The following is a 20,503-nucleotide window of genomic DNA, read 5'->3' on the forward strand; positions in this document are numbered from 1 at the left end:
AGAAATTCTTCAAAAATAAATAACTGTTTTCTGCAGATTGACTATAATTATTCAGCCAATTGTTGCAGACTTAGCTACATTATAATTTAGTTACATTGTCTTTCCCCAGTTTCAATAACTTCTTGTATATCTGTCAAAAAGTTTACTGAAATATAAGAAAATAACCAATCCAGAGCTGAATTATTACACATACACAACAGTTAAGTTCAGTCATGATTGGAGCAATACAACCCCACGTTCAAACCAACCTGAATCACAAAAAATGTCTCAAAAGCATCAAAATACACCAACTTTGTCCAAGCAACAGTTTGAAAAGACCAAATTTGAGGGCTAATATTATGGAACTCCAAATCAACAAATGAAGACATTATAACGCAATCATATGAAGAGATTAAGTCAAAAATAGCAAATAAATTAAATGTGACATGAAAAAATAGGGAATTTTCTTTGTGGAAAAAATAATATAAATACAATAACATAAGTATGAACCCCAATAAAACTGTTAATATGAAATTGTGAATCATAAACTAACATTACATAATAATACTAAAGTTTTAACAGTTTTGAAAAGTACTTCACAATTCATTTATGTGTGCGTTTACGTTATTTAGTCATGTGATTACAACACAACTGAAAGCAGCTGTTGAAATTATTCGGACGAGCCCTCAGCTGAGTCACATGACCTCAGAAAGCGGAAGTCCGTGTTGTTGAGCGTTAACACTAGTGTGAACCATGCAGGTACGTGGTCCTTAATTAACTGTCCTGGCCGACGTTGGTAATCTCACCAACCAGGAAAAGTGGGAGCTGATAGACAAGCGAAAACGTGAGCACCACCTATAACGGCAGCATTAACCCAGCTAGGTACAGTAAATGCTCTTTATGTATTCCACTCATGTTGCTAACAAGAATCCCCAGTTAGTCGTGTAGTGTAACGTTACGCAGATAGGACGCTAACACTTAGCTTACAGCTGGTAGTTACAATGACCCCACCTAAACTCCCTCATGTAATGCTAAGACGTTAGCTAACGTTAATGCTAGCTGAACGAACTGACAAAGGGTTCAAACATGGATGTCTGTGGTGTTTAATCGAAACGCTCAACTGTTAACACGCTCAGACCTTAAGTTACTAGCTGCTTTAGCTTTCAGTTCGTGCCTTGTAGCATTTCTTTAAAAAATAGGATGATAATGAGTGGCATTTGGTTTATTTAGACAGACAAACCAAGAACTGCAATATCTCAAACCGAGCCTTGTGTCAGGATAAAACTGTAGGGTCGTCAAACAGTAAATTAATCTGTACAGCAGTATTTGTTTACTGTTTGGCTACGTAGATGATTATCACGTTATGCTAGAAATGGCAATAAATTACATAAGGGATGCCATCAACAATCATTGTCATTAGTCAAAGTGTTTTGCCTAGAATGTGTCAGAAAGGATGAGAAATGTTGATACACGTCTTACATAAATACAATGGATTCATCTGGCTGAACAATACACAAATACACTCAGCAAGACATATGACCCAGATTAAATCAAGTTCTAAAAGCCTTCCATAACAACAGGTTTAGTTCAGGCCCTAGTTTAGGCCTGAACAGCAAAAGCTCTGTCCCCTGTAGTCTTGCAGCTTGACATGGGAACAGCCAGCAGGTTCCTGCCTGAGGACCACAGACTGTGTTCCTGTTGGTAAGGGGAGTAATCAGAGATGTAGTCTGGGGCCAGGCTATGATGTGCTTTAAAGATAATAAGTAAAATCTTAAAATCGATTCTGTAACAAAGTGGTAGCCAGTGTAATGTTATATATATCTTATATTACTTTTTGATTGTACTTGTTTCTGATTTATGCCAGTTGCCAGTAATAAAAGTGTGTACGGTGGGTTTCAGTGTCTGTGAAACTCTATTGAACAGATTTTTGCAATATTTTTAAGATGATACATGATGATTATTCTTTGCTTTGCAAACAGCTCAAACACACGGACATCTGTAGTGTTTGATCAAAACTTAAACTCATCCGTTTAATGTTTTGTTTTGAGATTTTACCAGCTGCTTTATTTTGCAGTCACATTTTGTGCCATGTACCACAATTTCTCTACAAACAGTGTAACAGTGTACATTGTTTTGTCAGACCAACAGTCCAAAACCTAAAGATTGAACTTACATTCAGATATGATTAAATAAAACCGTTGATAAGGTTTAAATATGTCACGTTTGTCATTTTTCCTCTTGGATGCGTGCTGCTTGTTTTATGGTCTGGCATCTGCTCGCTACTTACAGCAAAATGAGAAAATAACAGGCAAAGAGCAGGATCTCTACAGATAAATATACCATTACACACTTCTAGTGGATCATGTGTGATGATTGAGAGAGAGTCTTTTCAGTGTATACATTGTTTTTTAGGAAAACACTTTAATGCAATTTCTCTCTTGTTCAGTGTCTGCTGTCAAAATGCTGTCCGAAGGAGGTTCTTTCATGAAGGGGATGGTCATGGGAGGCCTCTTCTGCTTGGTGCTGTCACTCCTGGGTAGTTTCAGCCCCAGCTCAGAGTCCAGGACAGAGGACCATCATCATCATCACGTCAAGGCACCAAGTAAAGATGAGCTGACACGCCTCTCCGACAGTAGGGTGCAGGAGTTGAGCAATCAAGTCCGGGTCTCTTGCATCATCATGGTCCAGCCCAAGATCCTTGTTTATTGGGCCACTGTTGTTGACACCTGGAGCAAACACTGTGATAAGGCTGTGTTTTACACCTCTGAGTCCTCCAAGGCGCTCGAGGCAATAGACCTGAATGAAAAAGATGACTGGGCGAGGTTACGTAAAGCTCTGAAGCATGCTTATGAGAACGCTGGAGACCTGCGCTGGTTCTTTGTGGCACAACCTACTACATTTGCCATCATCGAGAACCTCAAATATCTGGTGCTGACGAAGGATCCCAGCGAGCCCTTCTACCTGGGCAATGCTATGAAGTCAGGGGAGCTTGAGTATGTGGCGTATGATAGTGGCATTGTGCTAAGCTATGAAGCGCTGAAAAGGCTAGTGCACGTGTTCCAGGATGAAGACAAATGTCCAGAGAGAGGACGTGCCCTGTGGAAGCTGAGTGAAGACAAGCAGCTGGCTGTGTGTCTCAAATATACAGGCGTGTTCGCAGAGAACGGAGAAGATGCACACGGAAAGGGCCTGTTCAACAGCAAGAGCGTGGACACCCTGGTAACAGACAGCATGAAGGACAACCCCACCAATGTGGTGGAGGGCTGCTGCTCCGACATGGCGGTCACATTCAATGGGATGTCGCCGAACCAGATGCAGGTTATGATGTTTGGAGTTTACAGACTTCGTCCTTACGGCCACGTTTTTCACGACTCGTTAGTATTTCACCCTCCTGAAGGTTCAGACAATGATTAGGGACTCATTCCTTCAAGCTGGATATGACATTTTAAATTTTTGCTTCTGTGGTGGCAAACCTAACTTTGGGAAGATAGTTTTCTTATGCTGTTTGTAAAACTGGATCCTGGGTGGGAGTAACACTTTTATGTAATTTGTACATTTTGCACTTGGCACAATCAGCACCCCATTGCTTTGTGGTGTAAGTTAACAGAGTTGATGGGTGTGCCGTTCTTTGAAGGAAGATGGAGCTGAGAAATGAAATGTGTGACATGAGACAAGATATTTGGAAGTTTTTGTTATTGTAATGTTGTTACGAATCTTAATTATTTGTCTTTCTGTGGTCTTAAAGCTGCATTAGAGTTATTAGCTTATACTATTTCCTGAAATTGACATATTTCTGAAATTATTTAACTGTTTAAAGTGCTCGGCCATCTTTACCACATAATGAACAACTTCTTTTTTTATCTCTGAGAATACATCACCCAACTGATTTAAAGATTGTATGGATGCACCAATTATTAGTAACATATCATGACCCAGCCGAGCCTTTAAATGAAGTGCATTTTTTTTGTGACATTATGCTTGATTATCTCCACATCGGAAGAATTGGCCTTCACAGCTGAAAAGGAAAATAATATACCTCAGTGCTGACTTATGAGTAAAGTATATTTCTTCTGTCACATATTAAAAAGACAAAAAAAGGGACTTTTGGATAATTAAATAAAATAATTTTCTGAATAAACTTACTTTGGTGGTGTTCAATGATCTAACAAAGACGGCTCAAAGGTGGGAATGAGGATGAAAGTGTGTCAGGGTGAAAATGATACAGAAGAGCGCTGGTAGCTTTCCAGGTGTATACCTTGTCCAGCATACTTTTAATTATTTTTGGTAAGGGGAAATATTTGTAGCTAAAGAACTTTGTTAAGCTAAAAACATTTTTTATATAAAACTAAATGCATTCTGTCGCAGGCAAACTGTGGCCATCATGTCATATTCTGTTTTGGTTATTAGTAACACAGCTGACCACTATGTTGTTACATCTTAAAACATAATGTCTGTTAATGTTTGCTGCTGTTGGGTAAGAAAAGAATAAAATATTGTAGCTCTAATTGATGCCCTGGTACTGTTGAAATATGTTGTGAGACTAAAACAAATGTTATTAACAACGGTGAACATGAGGGACCAATTGCGTCGCCACACTGATATAAATGGGTTGGACAACATTTTAGAAACACCTATACACAGAACCACAAACTACAAGCTGAATCACACCCCCAGAAAACAACAAAATCTGAATCTTTTTCACTGGGTGTATCTTATAAATTGCTTCACCCACTAAGGCGAGGAGCAGAATAACAGGTCGAACACTGGACAGCAGTCACTCCCTCGGTCATTATTTTAAATATGCTCACATGGTGTATTGACACAGTACCAGTCAAATGTTTGGACATGCCTTCTCAGTCAGTGTTTATTTTATACATGGTAGGTGAATACTGGAGCCATAACTATGAACTAATGTGAAAATATGTGTAAACAAACAAACAAGCAAAAAACCTATACAAAGCAAAATGCTTTATATCAGATCCTTCAAACAAGCCACCTTTTCCTTCGATGACAGCTTTGCACACTGCTGGACTTCTTTGAACCAGCTTCAGGAGGTAGTCACCTGGAACGCTTTTCCCAGCAGTCTTGAAGGAGTTCCCATATGTGCTGAGCACTTGTTGGCTGCTTTTCCTTCACTGTGGAGGAGGCCACATCATGTGATGCAGCACTCCATCTTGATCAAACCTTTACATCACCTGGAGGTGTGTTTTGGATCACTGTCCTGTTGAAAAACAAAGGATGGTCCCACCAAACACAACCCAAACCTTGAATTTTGACTAAATCCCCAACAGTGTCACCACCTCCTCCTCCACGCTTCATGGTGGAGGACTCTTCAGACCAAAGTACGGTCCACTTTTTTGGTTTCTGGGCCAAAGCTCTCTCTTATTGACTCTATACCAACACAACTGTTGGTCTCAAACACCTTAAGAAGGCAAGAAATTCCACCAACTTTTCACAAGGCACAGCTGTTAATTGAAAACCATTTCAGGTGACTACCTCATAAAGCTGGTTGAGAGAATGCCAAAAGTGTGGAGAGACGTCATCAAGGCACACAGTGGCCACTTGGAATAATCTAAAAGATACACATTTTGCTTTGTTTACCATATAATACAATGGAGAATATAATAAAAATAAAGAAAAACATTGAATGAGAAGGTGTCCAAACTTCATCATCATCATCACATTAAAACCAGGAAGTCAAGGTTACCCTGAAGTAATTAAAACCGCAATCCTAAAATCATAGGCAACGCAATAATGTGGGCATATTTAATTGGATTAAATGTAAAATACCCACTGAAAATAAGGTTTAAAGCAAGAACTTTTTATTTGTGCATAATGGCGATTGATTCAAAGCCTCCAGCAGGTTACACAGCTCAGTCCATAGGTGTACACAGTTGACTGGCAGCTCATGCCTCACTGTCAAGAGCTCCACATTCTCCGGGGGGTAGTGGCAGGGGCAGGCGTCACAGGTGTTGATATTGTCATTTATACGTCTTCATGTGCCACAATCCATCATTCAGGTAGTGAACGTTCTCAATGCCGATTCCCTTGTTGACTTTTTCTCTGTTTACAAAAGACATTAAGATCAGGCACCGTAAGGGCAGGAACAGAATGGACATTTTGCTTCTCTAAAGTGTAAAAATAATAATAATAAAAATAATCATACATGCTTTCTGCAGACATTTTCATTACGCCAACACAAAGTGCATGTTGTTTTCCCTCTGCCATTATGGCCTGCAACCACTTGTTAAAGACAAACTCTTATGAAGTTGGAATAAATATGTAACTGTATAGCATAGAAGAGTTTGACAAATAATATTTTATAGTGTTAACATCAAATAGTTTCCATGTGCAGCATCATGAATAAAAGGATACAACTACTGTGTCAGCAGCAGCTGGGTAGAGTTTAGCGCCTGGTGATGTTAGCCCAGGGCACATGATGTTGGCTCCACTTAGGACAAATTTAATGGCCCCTTTGTCTACTTGCTGGTGTGGAAGAATGAACGGATCTATGAAAAGAAAAAGGGAATTTCTTATCAGTATGAGAACATTCAGACACGGCCATCACCCAGCTGACATGAGGAGATCTTACATTTATGCAGCAGTCTGAGAGTTGGGTAGAATGATCCTTCTCTTTGTCTGAAGAAGAGCAGTTCTCCGTTCACTGTCAAGATTTCAATATGTTCATGGCTGTGGGAGGAACAATAGAAATATGAACTGCAGAAGGAAACCCAATGTACTGAAAACACTTTGCATATGAGAACCTTGAAGAGAAAAATAATAAGTCATACCATCTCACTATTTTGACAGGGTCCTTTTTTGGCATTATGTGATTTAGCCATGACTCAATGTCAGGAAACTGTTCCACCAGCTGATTTTTGATGCCTTTGATCACTGATGTTTTCAGCTGGATACAGTTGGACACATTTTCCTTCTCATCAAATCTGAAGCAGAAACAGAAAATGTTTGTTTGTTAGTATTTTTTCTACAGCACAAACACAGGTTGAAAACAGAGCAAAGCTTTTGCATCATGTCCATCATATCCTAAGAATCTTTTTACAACAAAGCTTATTTCTATGTTTGTATTTTTAATTTGTCAGGTGTGTTAATGTACTGCAGGCCTGAATATATCACAAAAATATAGCACTTATAATACAATTAAGCATACTGAGTCCACATTGCGGCAAGTATTGACAGTACAATGTTGGTTTAATTCCAATATGGCTTTTTGAAGCTAACATCAACCAATGCCCCAGAGTATACAGATATACTGGGAAGAGAATCCAATTTCAGGATCAATAAAATACACAATTGTATTTTTGAGTAAGTAGAATTCTCAGTACAGCCTAAAAATTGAGATAATTTTTGGAACCTTGTAGACAAGGAATGCACCTTTCAGTCTTCTGATACTTAATTCAAATATATGATTATCATTTTTAAATTGGAAATATGCTAAGCTAGTGTGATACGTGCCTGGATGTCACCAGCTGTCTGAAGAATAGCGCGAGTTGATTTTTTTTTTTATCTTGGTCAGAAACGTGAATGATTTCTCTTTAGATCACACACGGCTGGCAAAAAACTGAAATGGATATATATTAATAAAAAGTCTAGTTGGACGCAAGCCTAATCTAATATAATAACTGAGGATCTCACAATATGTCATAACTCATAATCTGTTCGTCTCATTAATTGAACATGAGTCTACAACAAACTCAGAAGACCTGACTGCTATTCTGTTAGCGTTAGCCACCTAGCTGTGGTTAGCTAATGGTACAACATCAACAACTTACTTCTTGAACATCCTCGTTGGTCTCTGTTTTCCTGTTCCTCAGTTGTGACGAAGCTTGTCCGGACTTACTGTGGCAGCTCGGATATGGTGAACACAAGTAAACAACACAATACAATTTATCTATCAAGTAATGCTATGGCAAAATCCACGCCTGTTTCGCAGTGGAGGGCCAGTGGTATACGTTTTACGTCATTTCACGACACTTGTTTACGATACACGGCAAGTCAGGTCGAATTCGATTATGATTGGAGCTTCCATCCTCTTCTGTCACCTAGGTAACTTCTGTAAGGGGAACGTTTTGGCTTACGCAGTCGGGCAGACTGTTCATCCTTCATAGACACTTTAACAAATGATACGATAGTTAATGGTAAGGCTAGTTTCCATAGTGACAAAACAGTTTTCATGCGCTTGTGACCCTTTCTGTTTTCCTAATTAGATCATGGATTAGACAATTAAAACTCATCACAAAGCTGTCCCCCAAAAGATATGCTTGGAATTTATAGACAAAATTGTTTAACTATTGATTTTACACAGATTTTATACTATTGATTTTACATTGCAGCAACATTTAAATTCTGTATAAAAATGAAACAAACGGGCCTGGATATTTCCAGCTGTGAATATGGTATTTCCTAGATAACTACAAACAGCATTATTTTATCTTTCACTTTGTACTCAGAATAAAACTAAACATGGATAGTTCCATTATAAATTGATCTCAACTATTCTGGAATATTTGTGGACTGACAGAAGGAATGGGAGGCGTTTCCTCCGTCAGTCCACAACAATCATACCTGTAATCCATATCCAATTTTAACACAACATTTTTCACAGGAAAGATACAGTATTTTATATAACATCTCACTGACGTGTTTGTAACACTAATCACACACACTGCAGTACACTGAGCAGTGAATCATCTCCATAGACTGTTCACAGCGCATGAAAAAGAGAAAAATACAAACAGAAAAGAAAAATACATACTTAACAATAAAACAGGGAACCCCCTTAGGAACATTTCAAAAAGTAAATTTAGATAACAGAAAAAAAAATTAGTGAAAGCAAAAGCAGTAATAATGATGTGGTAGAAGATGTGGATCTAGATGTAAGGGCTATGAACCATGTGATATAAAATATGGAGCAATATAAAAAAAAATTAAAACATTGTACTGATTGTAAAAAGTGTAATGTAGTATAAAGAGGCTTTTTCATAGACCAAAAACAACTTGATGACGGATGCACAATGCTTTTAGGTTTCATTAATCATTTAAGTTTTGTTTTACAGTGTTACAGTAAATATCCATTAACCATCTAATAACTAAACAATTGTTTTTCATTCACGTTTGGGTCAGTCGTGTCCCTCACAATGACGTCAACCCCTGAGTCCATGGCGCTGACATGGCGCCATCTTGTGGCCAGAACAGCCACAACAGTGGAGTCGGTATAAAAAAAAACACGCTGGTGCAAAAAGTACTTTTGTACAAAGTACTTCCGGTGGGGTCACCGACTAGCTTTCATGAGCGAAATTTTTCTCTTGTTTGCCAGCGTCTGTTTTCACTATCATGTGAGCCTGTTTTTGCTGTAGCTACATTTCTTCTGTAAATAAATTTCCTTAACGGCCGTTTACTTTAACCGCTGGCACTCAACGACTTTACAACGCGGTTCGACAAGCGAGGCAAAAAGAGGAAGCAATAGCCAACCATCTTTCTTCTTCTGCCAGCAATAACAAGAAAGAGACAAGGCTGGATCCAAGTGGAGCTGTGTAGTTTGCAATTTATTGTGTGTTTTATACCGGATAAAGGACTTGAGTAAAACCTCTCCGTATTGAGACAGATAAAAGCTCTCGGACACTGAGCTCATCCTCCGGCAAGCCTGGAAGTTTCGGATCAGAAGACTGGCTGTTAAGAATTAGTATTCCCGTTTTTTCATGTTTCCAACAGGTTTATCTTCCCCTAATCCCCCACCACCGCCAACCCAGGAGGCTAGACCAGCGGCTACTGATGTCAAAAACGAAAGCGGTAGCATCACATCTCCGAAGAAGAGGAAAATAAACGGCTCAGAGAGGGACGACACCGCTGACACGATCTCCTCTTCGCCTCCCAAGACCCTGAATTCCTCCTCCTCCTCTTCTTCCTCCTCCTGCTCTCCCACTCCGCTGCACATTCAGAAGAAGTTGAGGTTCGAGGATTCAGTGGATTTCATTGGACTGGATGTGAAAATGGCTGAGGAGGCTGCCGCCGCCGCCGCCGCCGCTGCCGCTTCGTGCTCCAATAACAAAAGCAAAGCCGTGTTCCTGTCCGGCGGCGTGGGACACCATGCGAACGGACTGACGAAAACCGCAGGCTCCGGCACCTTCTCCAACAGTAAACCCGGTGCTGCCAAGAAACTAGTCATCAAGAACTTCAAAGGTAGCAGATGCACACTGGTGGAGACTGTGATTCAAGCTCTAAACTACTCACTGACAGCTATATGCAACTTAAACTCAGCTGCTAACAAGCACCCAGGCTCTGTGGTGCTGTACAGCACTGGACCAAGCATTGTGAAATTGTCAAATCAGAGTAGGGCTCGTCTTTTTCTTGCTCCTAAAGGCTGCATCACAATTAAAAAGCTAAAATATAATAATCTAAACTGAGTCATTGAACCGTTGATAGCTACCGATTGGGCTATCGCGTTGATATGACTGAGAAATGTGTCAAAAAAAGGTCCAAGTTAGGTTTTCCTTCACCGGTCACCTTGGTAACGAAGATGTGCCAATGTTGGGATGACTGTTAGTTCATCCAGAAGAAATGTTTGCATAAATACTCTTGAGAAGTTATCTCTTTGTTAAGTAGAGATGCTCTTTGCTCATTTGTCATAGCTGAATCAATTAAATAAGTTAACAATTAAGTTCTAAAAATCCTGTTAGCAAGTCCTAATAAGACTATAAATGGTGTTTATCATATTAAACAATACTGAGCAGAATTAAGACATAAAGCAGGATAAAACACATAAAGAATTGGGCCCGGTATAATGCATAACAGTGGCGCTCACTTTAAACACTGGTTTGATCACTTTATACATAATTTTGCAGTTTGGGATAACATCCAGATTGTCGTTGTGATGATGATTTCAGTCATATTTTAGTAATTGTTTTGATCGGATAGTTTTAATGAGAACAAGATATCTTTATCGACAGAGACCTGAGAACAAGAAACATTCATAGTCAAGTCATCACACAGCCAGCATACAAGAACAAGACATATATGAGGCAAAACAACCAGCAACCGAACAACAAATAGAGTTAAAAGAAACTATTAAAATAGTAATAAATCTGATCAGGTCATAAACATCTCCCAGAAGAATGAAAGAAGTTTACAGCATGAGGGCAGTTTGATCTTCATCCTGTTGAAAAGCTGCATAATACCTGCCAATGTTAGTGCGTACATAATATCTAAGGTGAAAGAGGTATTGCATTGTGTACTTCAGTTTGAAGATTCAGAGAGAAGAGATGTGAGGTACTTCAGAAGCTTTATAGATGAATATCATGACATGATTGCTCAGTAATGAGCATATTGCTGAGCCCTGGTCATCTTTATATTGAAATAACCCAAAACTTGATCACTCTGTTTTAAAGAGAAACAGACACAGTTCTTTAGAATAGCAGTGGTCCGGTGAGGTCCGCTGTTTGTCGTTCAGGTCCTGCGAAGGTTGACATCGTTATCAGAAGAGTTTGTGTTTTGTTTTGCACACAGAAAAACCCAAATTGCCTGAGAACTACACGCAGGAGACCTGGCAGAAGCTGAAGGAGGCGGTCGAGGCCATACAGAACAGCACTTCAATCAAGTACAATCTAGAGGAGCTCTACCAGGTATCACTGCAGACCCGCTGACCTCTCAGAGGAGGCTCACTGAAGCCCTTCACTGACCCAGGCCTCTCTCACGCCTTGTTTTTGTCCCCTCAGGCCGTCGAGAACCTGTGCTCCCATAAGATCTCTGCCAAGCTTTACAAACAGCTGAGGGCCGTGTGTGAAGACCACATCAAGGCACAAATTGATCAATTCAGAGAATATCCTTTACAGTTTGTATTTATCTTCAGTCGCTGTCATTTCTATCTGTCATTAATCTTGTCTAGCATTGTGTTGATTTTGTAGTCATATTGCAGTAAAGCTCTTGAATGAAAGCAAACTTTTTTTTGCCTTAACGTTGTTCATACGGACGCCCTGGACAGTGTGCTTTTCCTGAAGAAAATTGATAAGTGCTGGCAAGATCACTGCAGACAAATGGTATGTTTTGTAACTCTAAGCAGTCGAGTGGTAGCTGTCATGTCCGTTAAGAGTCTGTTGACAGAACCTCACTTTTCATGCAGTTTGTTTATAATCAGAGTTTCATGTTTAAAGGGGTATTCCACTGATGAATTCCACAAAATTGGGCAACCTGTGAGAGATGTGAAAAAAAGAGGCCTGGTTCTGACTTTTAGTTCCTTTGTATGAGTCAAGCATGCTGGCTTCTACTCTTCCAATAATACAACTCGATAGTGTCTGTCATTAGTCTCACCCTGCCTGGTAAATAGACATTTTTGCAAATATCACTATCTTATGCATATGCAAGGGCTTCCCATCTGTAAACGCCACAAAAGAAAACATCAAAACAAATGTCAATTTCAACAAAAAGGTCACTGTCAGCGTGAAAGTCTGGACTGTGGTTCAATCTGTCAGCTTGTCACATGGGACCCACAAAGATGATGGCGATATTTGTGAAAATATATGCGGCCGTGTCTTTCAAACTCCAAACCCCCAGCCTGTAACGCAGGCCTTCTGTTAAAAGAGTTTAAAGCCCGACTCGCACAGGGCTATTATTACCAGGGGACCTCATGTGGTTTAGAAATTACCTCCCCACGTCTGTGTTTAATAAGCAAAGTCTGTATTTGACTCGAATTTACTGACATTATCCCCCGGATATGATATCAAGGCTCTGCATAAGACGGATGCTGGCTTTCAGAAGCGGAGCGTCTGTTCTTCAGCAGCCACATTAATAAGATAGTTTGCAGTTGTTTTGCCCGCTTTCTGCATGTGTTTCAAGCATAAATGCACATTTGCAGCTCCTTCCGATCAAGTCACAGATTATGGCTGCGTGTCAACCTTTTGTTACACCCAAACTTCTCTGTCATCACTCATTTTTAACCTCATTATAGCCGATCTCACTGCACAGCTGTTCACTGCTGTTCCACATGTGAGCCGCAATCAGATTTCATATTTGTTCAGTTGTCTGACAACTGAAAACAGATGTTTAAAAAAAAATACAACCCTAAATCACAGAGATGCTGATTCACACAGAGCTGTCACATGACCTCTGGGTTTGGTGAAATATGTCATATTCGCTTCCGATTAAGATCACAGACGACCTCCACAATTATTATAAATTATTAGAAGTCCCCATGTGATATAAGTCACATGCAAATAGGGCTTAAGTCTCAAACCCAGGTCAACATCAGGCCTATTTTCTCAGACTTTCTCTGTGAGAGCATCACAACAGATATTATACAGCTGTTTGCAAAGAGTAAGCAGGTGTGCCCTTTTATTTTAATCAAATTAAAAGGTTTAAAATGTTATTAGTGCTTATTTCTGATTATGAATATTTGTCATTGTTTCACAGATCATGATTAGGAGTATATTTTTGTTTCTGGACCGCACCTATGTTTTACAGAATTCAATGCTGCCATCAATCTGGTGAGTGACCGCTGTTGTCAGCTGTTGTGTTGTGTGAGGCTGATTTCTGTTAAAAGTGGGCGTTGAACAAGCTGCTCTGGTCTGCAGGGACATGGGTCTGGAGCTGTTCAGGTTCTACATCATCAGTGATCTGAAGGTCCAGAGTAAAACCATCGACGGGATCCTGCTGCTCATCGAGAGGGAGCGAAACGGAGAGGCGATAGACCGCAGTCTGCTGAGGAGCCTGCTGAGCATGCTCTCTGACCTGCAGGTAAGTGACCACTTCATCTTTACGCCATGATGATCCGCACACGAGTGTCCGCTGGTGTAAATCTGTGTTTGAAATCACCTGCGTTTCATCTGTATTACAAGAAAAGTGTGACTTTGGCAGCTGCGTTGTCTGAGATTATCACACAGGGGTGTGGTGAGTTGTCAGTTTCCTGTTGACAAATGGTTTTAATGAAAGCTGTGTTCTCTCCGTCCCTGACAGATTTATCAAGACTCCTTTGAGCAGCGCTTTTTGGAGGAAACCAATCGACTGTACGCTGCAGAGGGACAGAGGCTGATGCAGGAGAGAGAGGTGATTTATGTGACCCTCATGCTCAGGGCCCATTTAGTTGTTTGCTGGCGTGTGTTTCTTATTTCACAGAATAACTGTCGAAGTATGAACAATCTGATCACACTGTATCCATCCAGTGTCCGTGCTGGAATTTCATAGTATAAATATTTTTTCATCGAAAACATTGAATTGCAACATCAGGTCTTGATTTTAGTACCTCAAAATGAAACCGACCCAGTGTTTTGTTTTGATGTTCGAAAGTGAATACTGATCAACCACTCAGCAATATGTTTGTATGAAAAAGTTCTTACGGCTGGTGCTGTTGGGTGTGTCTGGGGTGGGATGGCTAAGCTACAGCCCAGACTTTTTGAAGACAGAGATATTTCAGCATCCTGACAGCCTGATGTGTGAAGCTGTCACACAGTCTGGTGGAGTGGGTGGAGAGACTGTAGAGGCTGTGTGAGGGAAGGGTGGGGTCACTAACGCTGCTAGTGGCTTTGCTGGGTAGGCAGGGGTTATAAATGTCCAGGAGGGAGGGGAGGGAGGCACCAGTGATCTTCCCAGCCACGTTCACTATGCGCTGTATAGAAGGCCAAAAATACCAACACATCCTCCATCCGTAGCTTCAGGTGATCAGAACGCAGTGGCGACACGTTAAAGGTGTGTTTTAGACGTTTTCTTGTATCTCTTTGTTTACTTGCTGACACAGTGGATTCAGGCATATTTTCACTCTTTTTCACGCATTTATTTTTGAGAAACTTTGGCCTAAGGAATTTCTAGCTAACTTTCCATGTAGCAGTCCAACTCTAAATGAATGGACTGTACTATACGCACAATCAAGATTTAGCTGTTCAAATAAATGGCTAATTGAATCCTGATGCTAATATTTAATGAGTACAACAACTCATGTGCCTGAGATTAGTTTAGCCTCAGAGAGAAGACCAGCTGAGTTGGTACCATCTTCTTCTTCTCAGATTTTGACTGGTGAAAAAAGTACAAGTAACTTAATTAAACTTCGCCAAATTAACAAGCACCTTTTAATTTTTGATTCACTTTTAATCACTGCTTTTGCCCCTCTTTTTTTCGTAGGTACCAGAATATCTCCATCATGTCAACAAACGCTTGGAGGAGGAGGCTGACAGAGTCATCACATATCTAGACCAGAGCACACAGTGAGTGTTAGACTGTCGTGTTCAGTTTGCAGTTAAACACTGACAAAGATTGATTTGTAACCTGAGCTGCTTTTTTTTTTCCTCCCCCTGCTCAGAAAGCCACTCATTGCTACCGTGGAGAAGCAGTTGCTGGGTGAACATCTCACAGCTACTCTGCAAAAAGGTACAGAGCAGTAAATACTTGATATACACGGCTGTATGTTGAAAGAGTTCTGACCTCTGGCTTTCTGTCGTCTGTAACTTCCAGGGTTGACTCACCTGCTGGATGAGAACAGAATTCAGGATCTGTCTCTTCTCTATCAGCTCTTCAGTCGAGTGCGAGGCGGTGTTCAGGTCCTGCTGCAACATTGGATAGAGTACATAAAGGTATGAGAGCTTTAACAGTTTGTAAAAGTCAGAAGATAATGCATGATGAGTTGTTTTGCATGTTCTGTTGCTAACCGTTTGCCATTGTCCTGAAAATCAATGGCCAGGCTTTTGGAAGCACAATCGTAATCAATCCAGAAAAAGACAAAACAATGGTGCAAGAGTTGCTGGATTTCAAAGACAAGGTGGATCACATCATCGACATCTGCTTCATGAAGAACGAGAAGTTTGTCAACGCCATGAAGGAGGCTTTCGAAACATTCATCAACAAACGGCCAAATAAACCAGCAGAGCTCATAGGTCAGTTATCGTTGTCCCCCATTCAGAACTGCTGCACCAGCTGTAAATGAGCAATGAGTGATGATAATCATCAAATAAATTGTGCTATGAATTTGCTTCTATTTCCAGCAAAACATGTGGATTCAAAGCTAAGAGCAGGAAACAAAGAGGCAACAGATGAAGAACTGGAGAAGATGCTGGATAAGATCATGATTATCTTTAGATTCATCTATGGTAATGTTACTGCATTTGTTTCAGTTTATGATCTTTTTCCCTGTGTGGTTGTTTTTAATGGAGTAATGTATTTTCATTGTAGGAAAAGATGTTTTTGAGGCATTTTACAAGAAGGATCTGGCCAAGAGGTTGCTGGTTGGAAAAAGCGCCTCTGTGGATGCTGAAAAATCAATGTTGTCAAAACTGAAGCATGGTCAGTTAAATCCCTCAGTGTCACTTCTTAACACGCAAACACCCTCGATGTGAAATACATGACAGAAAGGGAATCTTGACACACATTGACTTGTGACCTTCTTGCCATTTCCTCAGAATGTGGAGCAGCGTTCACCAGCAAACTGGAGGGGATGTTTAAGGATATGGAGCTTTCTAAAGACATCATGGTGCAGTTCAAACAAGTAAGAACAACAATAGTGGGTGCAGTCTCTAAGAATATCCATATGATAGGAGTTTTGTATATGTATGAATGTATGAACTGTGTGTGTGTACATATATGTATATATGTATATATGTATTCTAATATTCCATATATGTATATGGAATATTAGAATGTAAAATTTTGAATTGGCGTAGCAGTATAAATAGTTGTGTTACATGTGTTTATTTATATTTCCACAGTTTGAGAAAGTAGTGTTGTTTGTTGTCATGAAACCACTGTCGTCCCTGAGTGCTCAATAATGGCTTCTTTATATATATATGTGTATATATATATATGTGTGTGTGTATATATATGTGTGTATATATGTGTATATATATATATATATATGTGTGTGTGTATATATATATGTGTAAATATATATGTGTGTATATATATATGTGTATATATGTATATATATATGTGTATATATATGTATATGTGTGTATATATATATATATATATATATATATATATATATATATATATATATATATATATATATATACATATACACACACACACACACACACACACACATACGCACTTAGCAATGTTCCAGTGGGTTCTTCATTGACCTATGCTACAGCCTTCCACCAAGTTTCGTTAAAATCAGGCCTGTAGTTTTTCCGTAATCCTGCTTACAGACAAACAGACCGAAGAGAAGACATAACCTTCTTTGTGGAGGTTATAAAAGAAAAGCAGCAAATTCTCACATTGGAAAGCTGGAACAAGGGAATAAACATAAACATAAAATGTTTTTTTAATGTCATTTGGAAAAATCAGTTAATCAAGCAAACCTGATACCATGATAAGTTTCCACAGTTTTAAAGTTCCTCCTCATATTTATTTTTATTGTAATTGTAACAAACTGCAGTCTTTTGGAATCCCATCAGCCTTCAGACACATTTATTCATTATTCAGATTGGACTTCATGGATTATATTTCTTCATCTCACTGGCACCTGAAACCGAATGTCCTCAACAGCACAGTGATGACCTAAGGCTATTAGTTAGATCATCACATGCGTCTCGTTTGTGTTTCTGTAGTATATGCAGTGCCAAAACATTCCTGGCAACATTGAGCTGACGGTGAACATCCTCACTATGGGTTACTGGCCAACCTATGTCCCGATGGAAGTGCACCTGCCTCCAGAGGTTTGTGCTGAGCAAATACTGAAATTTTCAGAACGTGTTGTTTTTACAACCTGCCATGCAATAAATATAGTGAGTTGCTTTTAACCACTCTGTTATCTTTGTCCAGATGGTGCGACTGCAAGAGATCTTCAAAACCTTCTACCTGGGCAAACACAGTGGCAGGAAGCTGCAGTGGCAATCAACGCTCGGCCATTGTGTCTTAAAGGCAGAATTTAAAGAGGTTGATACTGTAACAGATTACTACGAATGTTCTGGTATGTTTTGCTCAATCACTGAATAAAGCTCAATGTTTTTGTTCTTCTCTTTAATTGAAGGGCAAGAAGGAGCTGCAGGTGTCACTTTTCCAAACACTTGTGCTGCTGATGTTTAACGAAGGAGAGGAGTTCACCCTGGAGGAGATCAAGCTTGCCACAGGAATAGGTCTGTATGATCACATCAAAGTTAATGTGGCCGCACGTTGACGAAGAAGTAAAGGATGTCAAGAACTCATTATGCAGCAGTACTGATCTAAACTACCACTACTGTGTTGGTTTGCAGAGGACAGTGAACTGCGCCGGACTCTGCAGTCACTTGCTTGTGGAAAAGCACGCGTCCTCACCAAAATTCCGAAAAGCAAAGATGTGGAGGACGGGGACAAGTTTTCCTGCAATGATGACTTCAAACACAAGCTCTTTAGGATCAAAATAAACCAGATCCAGATGAAAGAAACGGTATAAATATCACCTTGTATTATTTTCCTCATTTCAAGGCCTTTGAGGGGAATTCTTTTGACCAGCTGTTTTTTTTTTCAGGTGGAGGAGCAAGCCAGTACCACAGAAAGGGTCTTTCAGGATCGTCAGTATCAGATTGATGCTGCCATTGTGCGAATCATGAAGATGAGGAAGACTCTGAGCCATAATCTCTTGATGTCTGAGGTGTACAACCAGCTCAAGTTCCCTGTCAAGGTGATTAGCAAAACACTGTGTCACAAAATGGTTTCATCCTCCATAAGGATGTCTTATTATTTTTTTTATTAGGATCATTATATCAGATTTTAAAATTGTGACCACAGTTTGTACTTTGTGTGACTTTTTTTCCACTTTCTGCAGTGGACTAACCATGAAATGGAAATGCACTTAAACACATTTTTGACATTTTTATACTCTTTTTTTGTTACTTATTGGCCTGCAAATACTTCAGTATCTGCTATAAGTTAATATCGAATGCCTGTTTTTGGGTGTTATTTTACAGAAGCACCCTCCTTTCTAATAAGCTACCGCTCCCATTAGCTAACAGTACCGTCCTAAGAGTCAAATTAAAATTGATTTAAGACAGGTCTACCAGGAGAAGATCTAAACTGACTTGTGCAAGAAGGGCTTTTGTATCATAAGGTTGCTGAGGGGAAGTGGCCTGACTTACATGAATAAGCTTTTCACTGTGATTACCTCACACCTCACAAGTATAAAAATAACCAGAAATGCTGGCAAGTGCCCCGTGTGTTAACCTCTGCCTCCTGTCTGTGTTCTGCCCTTTCAGCCTGCTGACTTGAAGAAGAGGATAGAGTCTCTTATTGACAGGGACTATATGGAGCGTGACAAGGAGAACCCCAACCAGTACAACTATGTGGCTTAGAAAAAGTGACAGAGAAAAAGAGATGCGGATGGTCCAGTCAGGCTGAGATGATCAGTCTCTTAATCTTTTGCTCCAGGGGACGTTAACCATTATCATCTTCAACCCAGCGACCGACAAGTGAATGGATACTGCTCCACAGGATTTTTGTCAGGGGTCTTGTGATCCTGTGGACTGCATGCCCATTGAAAAGAGAATATTGTCCATATTTCTCAGTGCCTCTGAGAGAGTTGGGCTACCGTGGACAGACAAAGAAGACACGCAGATGTTGTTCCGTTGGCTCTTTTTTTTCTCTTTTTTTTAATGGAGAGAAAAAGTATTTATTTTCAAACTTAGATTTTTTTGTCCAGTTTGAATCAGTATGCTCTTTGTTATCAAGTCACTTTTTTTTCTTTTTGTTCACTCAGTATCCCAAGCAAATGCTGACACACTTAACAAAGCTCTAAATGTACCACACGTCGGAAAGAAAAAGGATGAAAAAAATTAAACTGATGCTTGTTTCTTCAGTCAGTGTCAAATGTGGAACTATTGGAATAACATTCATAGTAGGGAATTGAAAATTTGGGAAATATCTGTGTCAAACGTGTGATCCTGCAGCAAAGTTTTACAATTTTTAAGGCCGCGTAGCCATCAGATAAAGCTGTGATCCTGAACACGCAAAGCGTTCAAAGCAGAGTTTGTGCCAAAAAAAGGAGCACTTCTTTTGTTATTCAAGCTGCTAAAACTCTTCAGTTGTACAAGTATATGCATCTAAGTTTCTCTTTGTTCTGTCTTTGTATGTTTTTGTACATACTTCACAAAAGTGACATTTTAAATGATCTCATCTGACAGTCAACAGCTTTTTAGGTTTTTGTTAACCCTTAGAAAGTATACTAAAAGCACAACAACAACAGAGCCCATTTCCCCATCATCGTACCCCACACATACACTATATATTTTTTTTGTATGTCTCCCTGTGGGGCTTGCAGGCCTTGCTGAAAAGTGGGGGGAATGGGAGTGGGTTGCCTCAACACGAGGAAAAATATGATTGATTAGACATGCCCTTGTTTGTATGAGTCTGTTAGATTTATTGCTAGAGATTAAAATAACTGTTTCAATCGGGTTTTCTTTTATTAATCATTGATTTGCTAACACATTTCACTGTCTTGTATAAAAGTCGCCCATTAGTAAGTGTCTTTGGTCTGAAGCCAGTGAATATTCACATGCTCGTGGAACATAAAAACGCGAACAGTACAATAATTAACTCTATAAAAGGGCAACAGAGA

The 20,503-nt window shown here is 39.7% G+C and overlaps 3 protein-coding genes across 3 annotated transcripts; 2 read left to right on the forward strand and 1 right to left on the reverse strand.

Moving 5' to 3' along the window:
- The first annotated feature begins 707 nt into the window (after positions 1–707).
- On the forward strand, positions 708–4,929 carry c1galt1c1 (C1GALT1-specific chaperone 1). Its single transcript, XM_041944356.1, has 2 exons — positions 708–861; positions 2,426–4,929. Exon 2 carries the CDS (start codon positions 2,440–2,442, stop codon positions 3,391–3,393), a length of 954 nt encoding a protein of 317 aa, XP_041800290.1. The 5' UTR covers positions 708–861; positions 2,426–2,439; the 3' UTR covers positions 3,394–4,929.
- Positions 4,930–5,779: 850 nt separating this feature from the next.
- mcts1 (MCTS1 re-initiation and release factor) lies at positions 5,780–7,939 on the reverse strand. The gene is made up of 6 exons (XM_041944357.1): positions 7,770–7,939; positions 6,771–6,923; positions 6,572–6,669; positions 6,355–6,488; positions 6,146–6,213; positions 5,780–6,042 (listed from the first exon to the last, which is right to left on the reverse strand). The coding sequence occupies exons 1-6, from the start codon at positions 7,778–7,780 to the stop codon at positions 5,961–5,963; spliced, it is 546 nt and encodes a 181-aa protein (XP_041800291.1). The 5' UTR covers positions 7,781–7,939; the 3' UTR covers positions 5,780–5,960.
- Positions 7,940–9,257: 1,318 nt separating this feature from the next.
- cul4b (cullin 4B) lies at positions 9,258–20,334 on the forward strand. The gene is made up of 20 exons (XM_041943796.1): positions 9,258–10,176; positions 11,500–11,615; positions 11,709–11,812; positions 11,960–12,029; positions 13,399–13,472; positions 13,560–13,722; positions 13,942–14,031; positions 15,100–15,182; positions 15,278–15,345; positions 15,430–15,548; positions 15,656–15,848; positions 15,957–16,061; positions 16,144–16,254; positions 16,371–16,456; positions 17,523–17,630; positions 17,737–17,850; positions 17,945–18,050; positions 18,168–18,340; positions 18,422–18,574; positions 19,146–20,334. Exons 1-20 carry the CDS (start codon positions 9,696–9,698, stop codon positions 19,239–19,241), a joined length of 2,613 nt encoding a protein of 870 aa, XP_041799730.1. The 5' UTR covers positions 9,258–9,695; the 3' UTR covers positions 19,242–20,334.
- The last annotated feature ends 169 nt before the right edge of the window (positions 20,335–20,503 follow it).

This window comes from Chelmon rostratus, chromosome 9 (genome assembly GCF_017976325.1).
Source record: "Chelmon rostratus isolate fCheRos1 chromosome 9, fCheRos1.pri, whole genome shotgun sequence".
Lineage (NCBI taxonomy): Eukaryota > Metazoa > Chordata > Actinopteri > Chaetodontiformes > Chaetodontidae > Chelmon > Chelmon rostratus.

Coding starts and splice junctions, on each gene's coding strand:
- c1galt1c1 (XM_041944356.1), top strand. CDS start 2,440: ATGCTGTCCGAAGGAGGTTCTTTCATGAAGGGGATGGTCATGGGAGGC.
- mcts1 (XM_041944357.1), bottom strand. Junction 6,214..6,354: donor CTGCTGCTGACACAGTAGTT/GTATCCTTTTAT, acceptor AAGTGGTTGCAG/GCCATAATGGCAGAGGGAAA. Junction 6,043..6,145: donor AAAATGTCTGCAGAAAGCAT/GTATGATTATTT, acceptor TTTTGTAAACAG/AGAAAAAGTCAACAAGGGAA.
- cul4b (XM_041943796.1), top strand. CDS start 9,696: ATGTTTCCAACAGGTTTATCTTCCCCTAATCCCCCACCACCGCCAACC. Junction 12,030..13,398: donor AAGATCACTGCAGACAAATG/GTATGTTTTGTA, acceptor ATTGTTTCACAG/ATCATGATTAGGAGTATATT. Junction 13,473..13,559: donor TCAATGCTGCCATCAATCTG/GTGAGTGACCGC, acceptor TCTGGTCTGCAG/GGACATGGGTCTGGAGCTGT.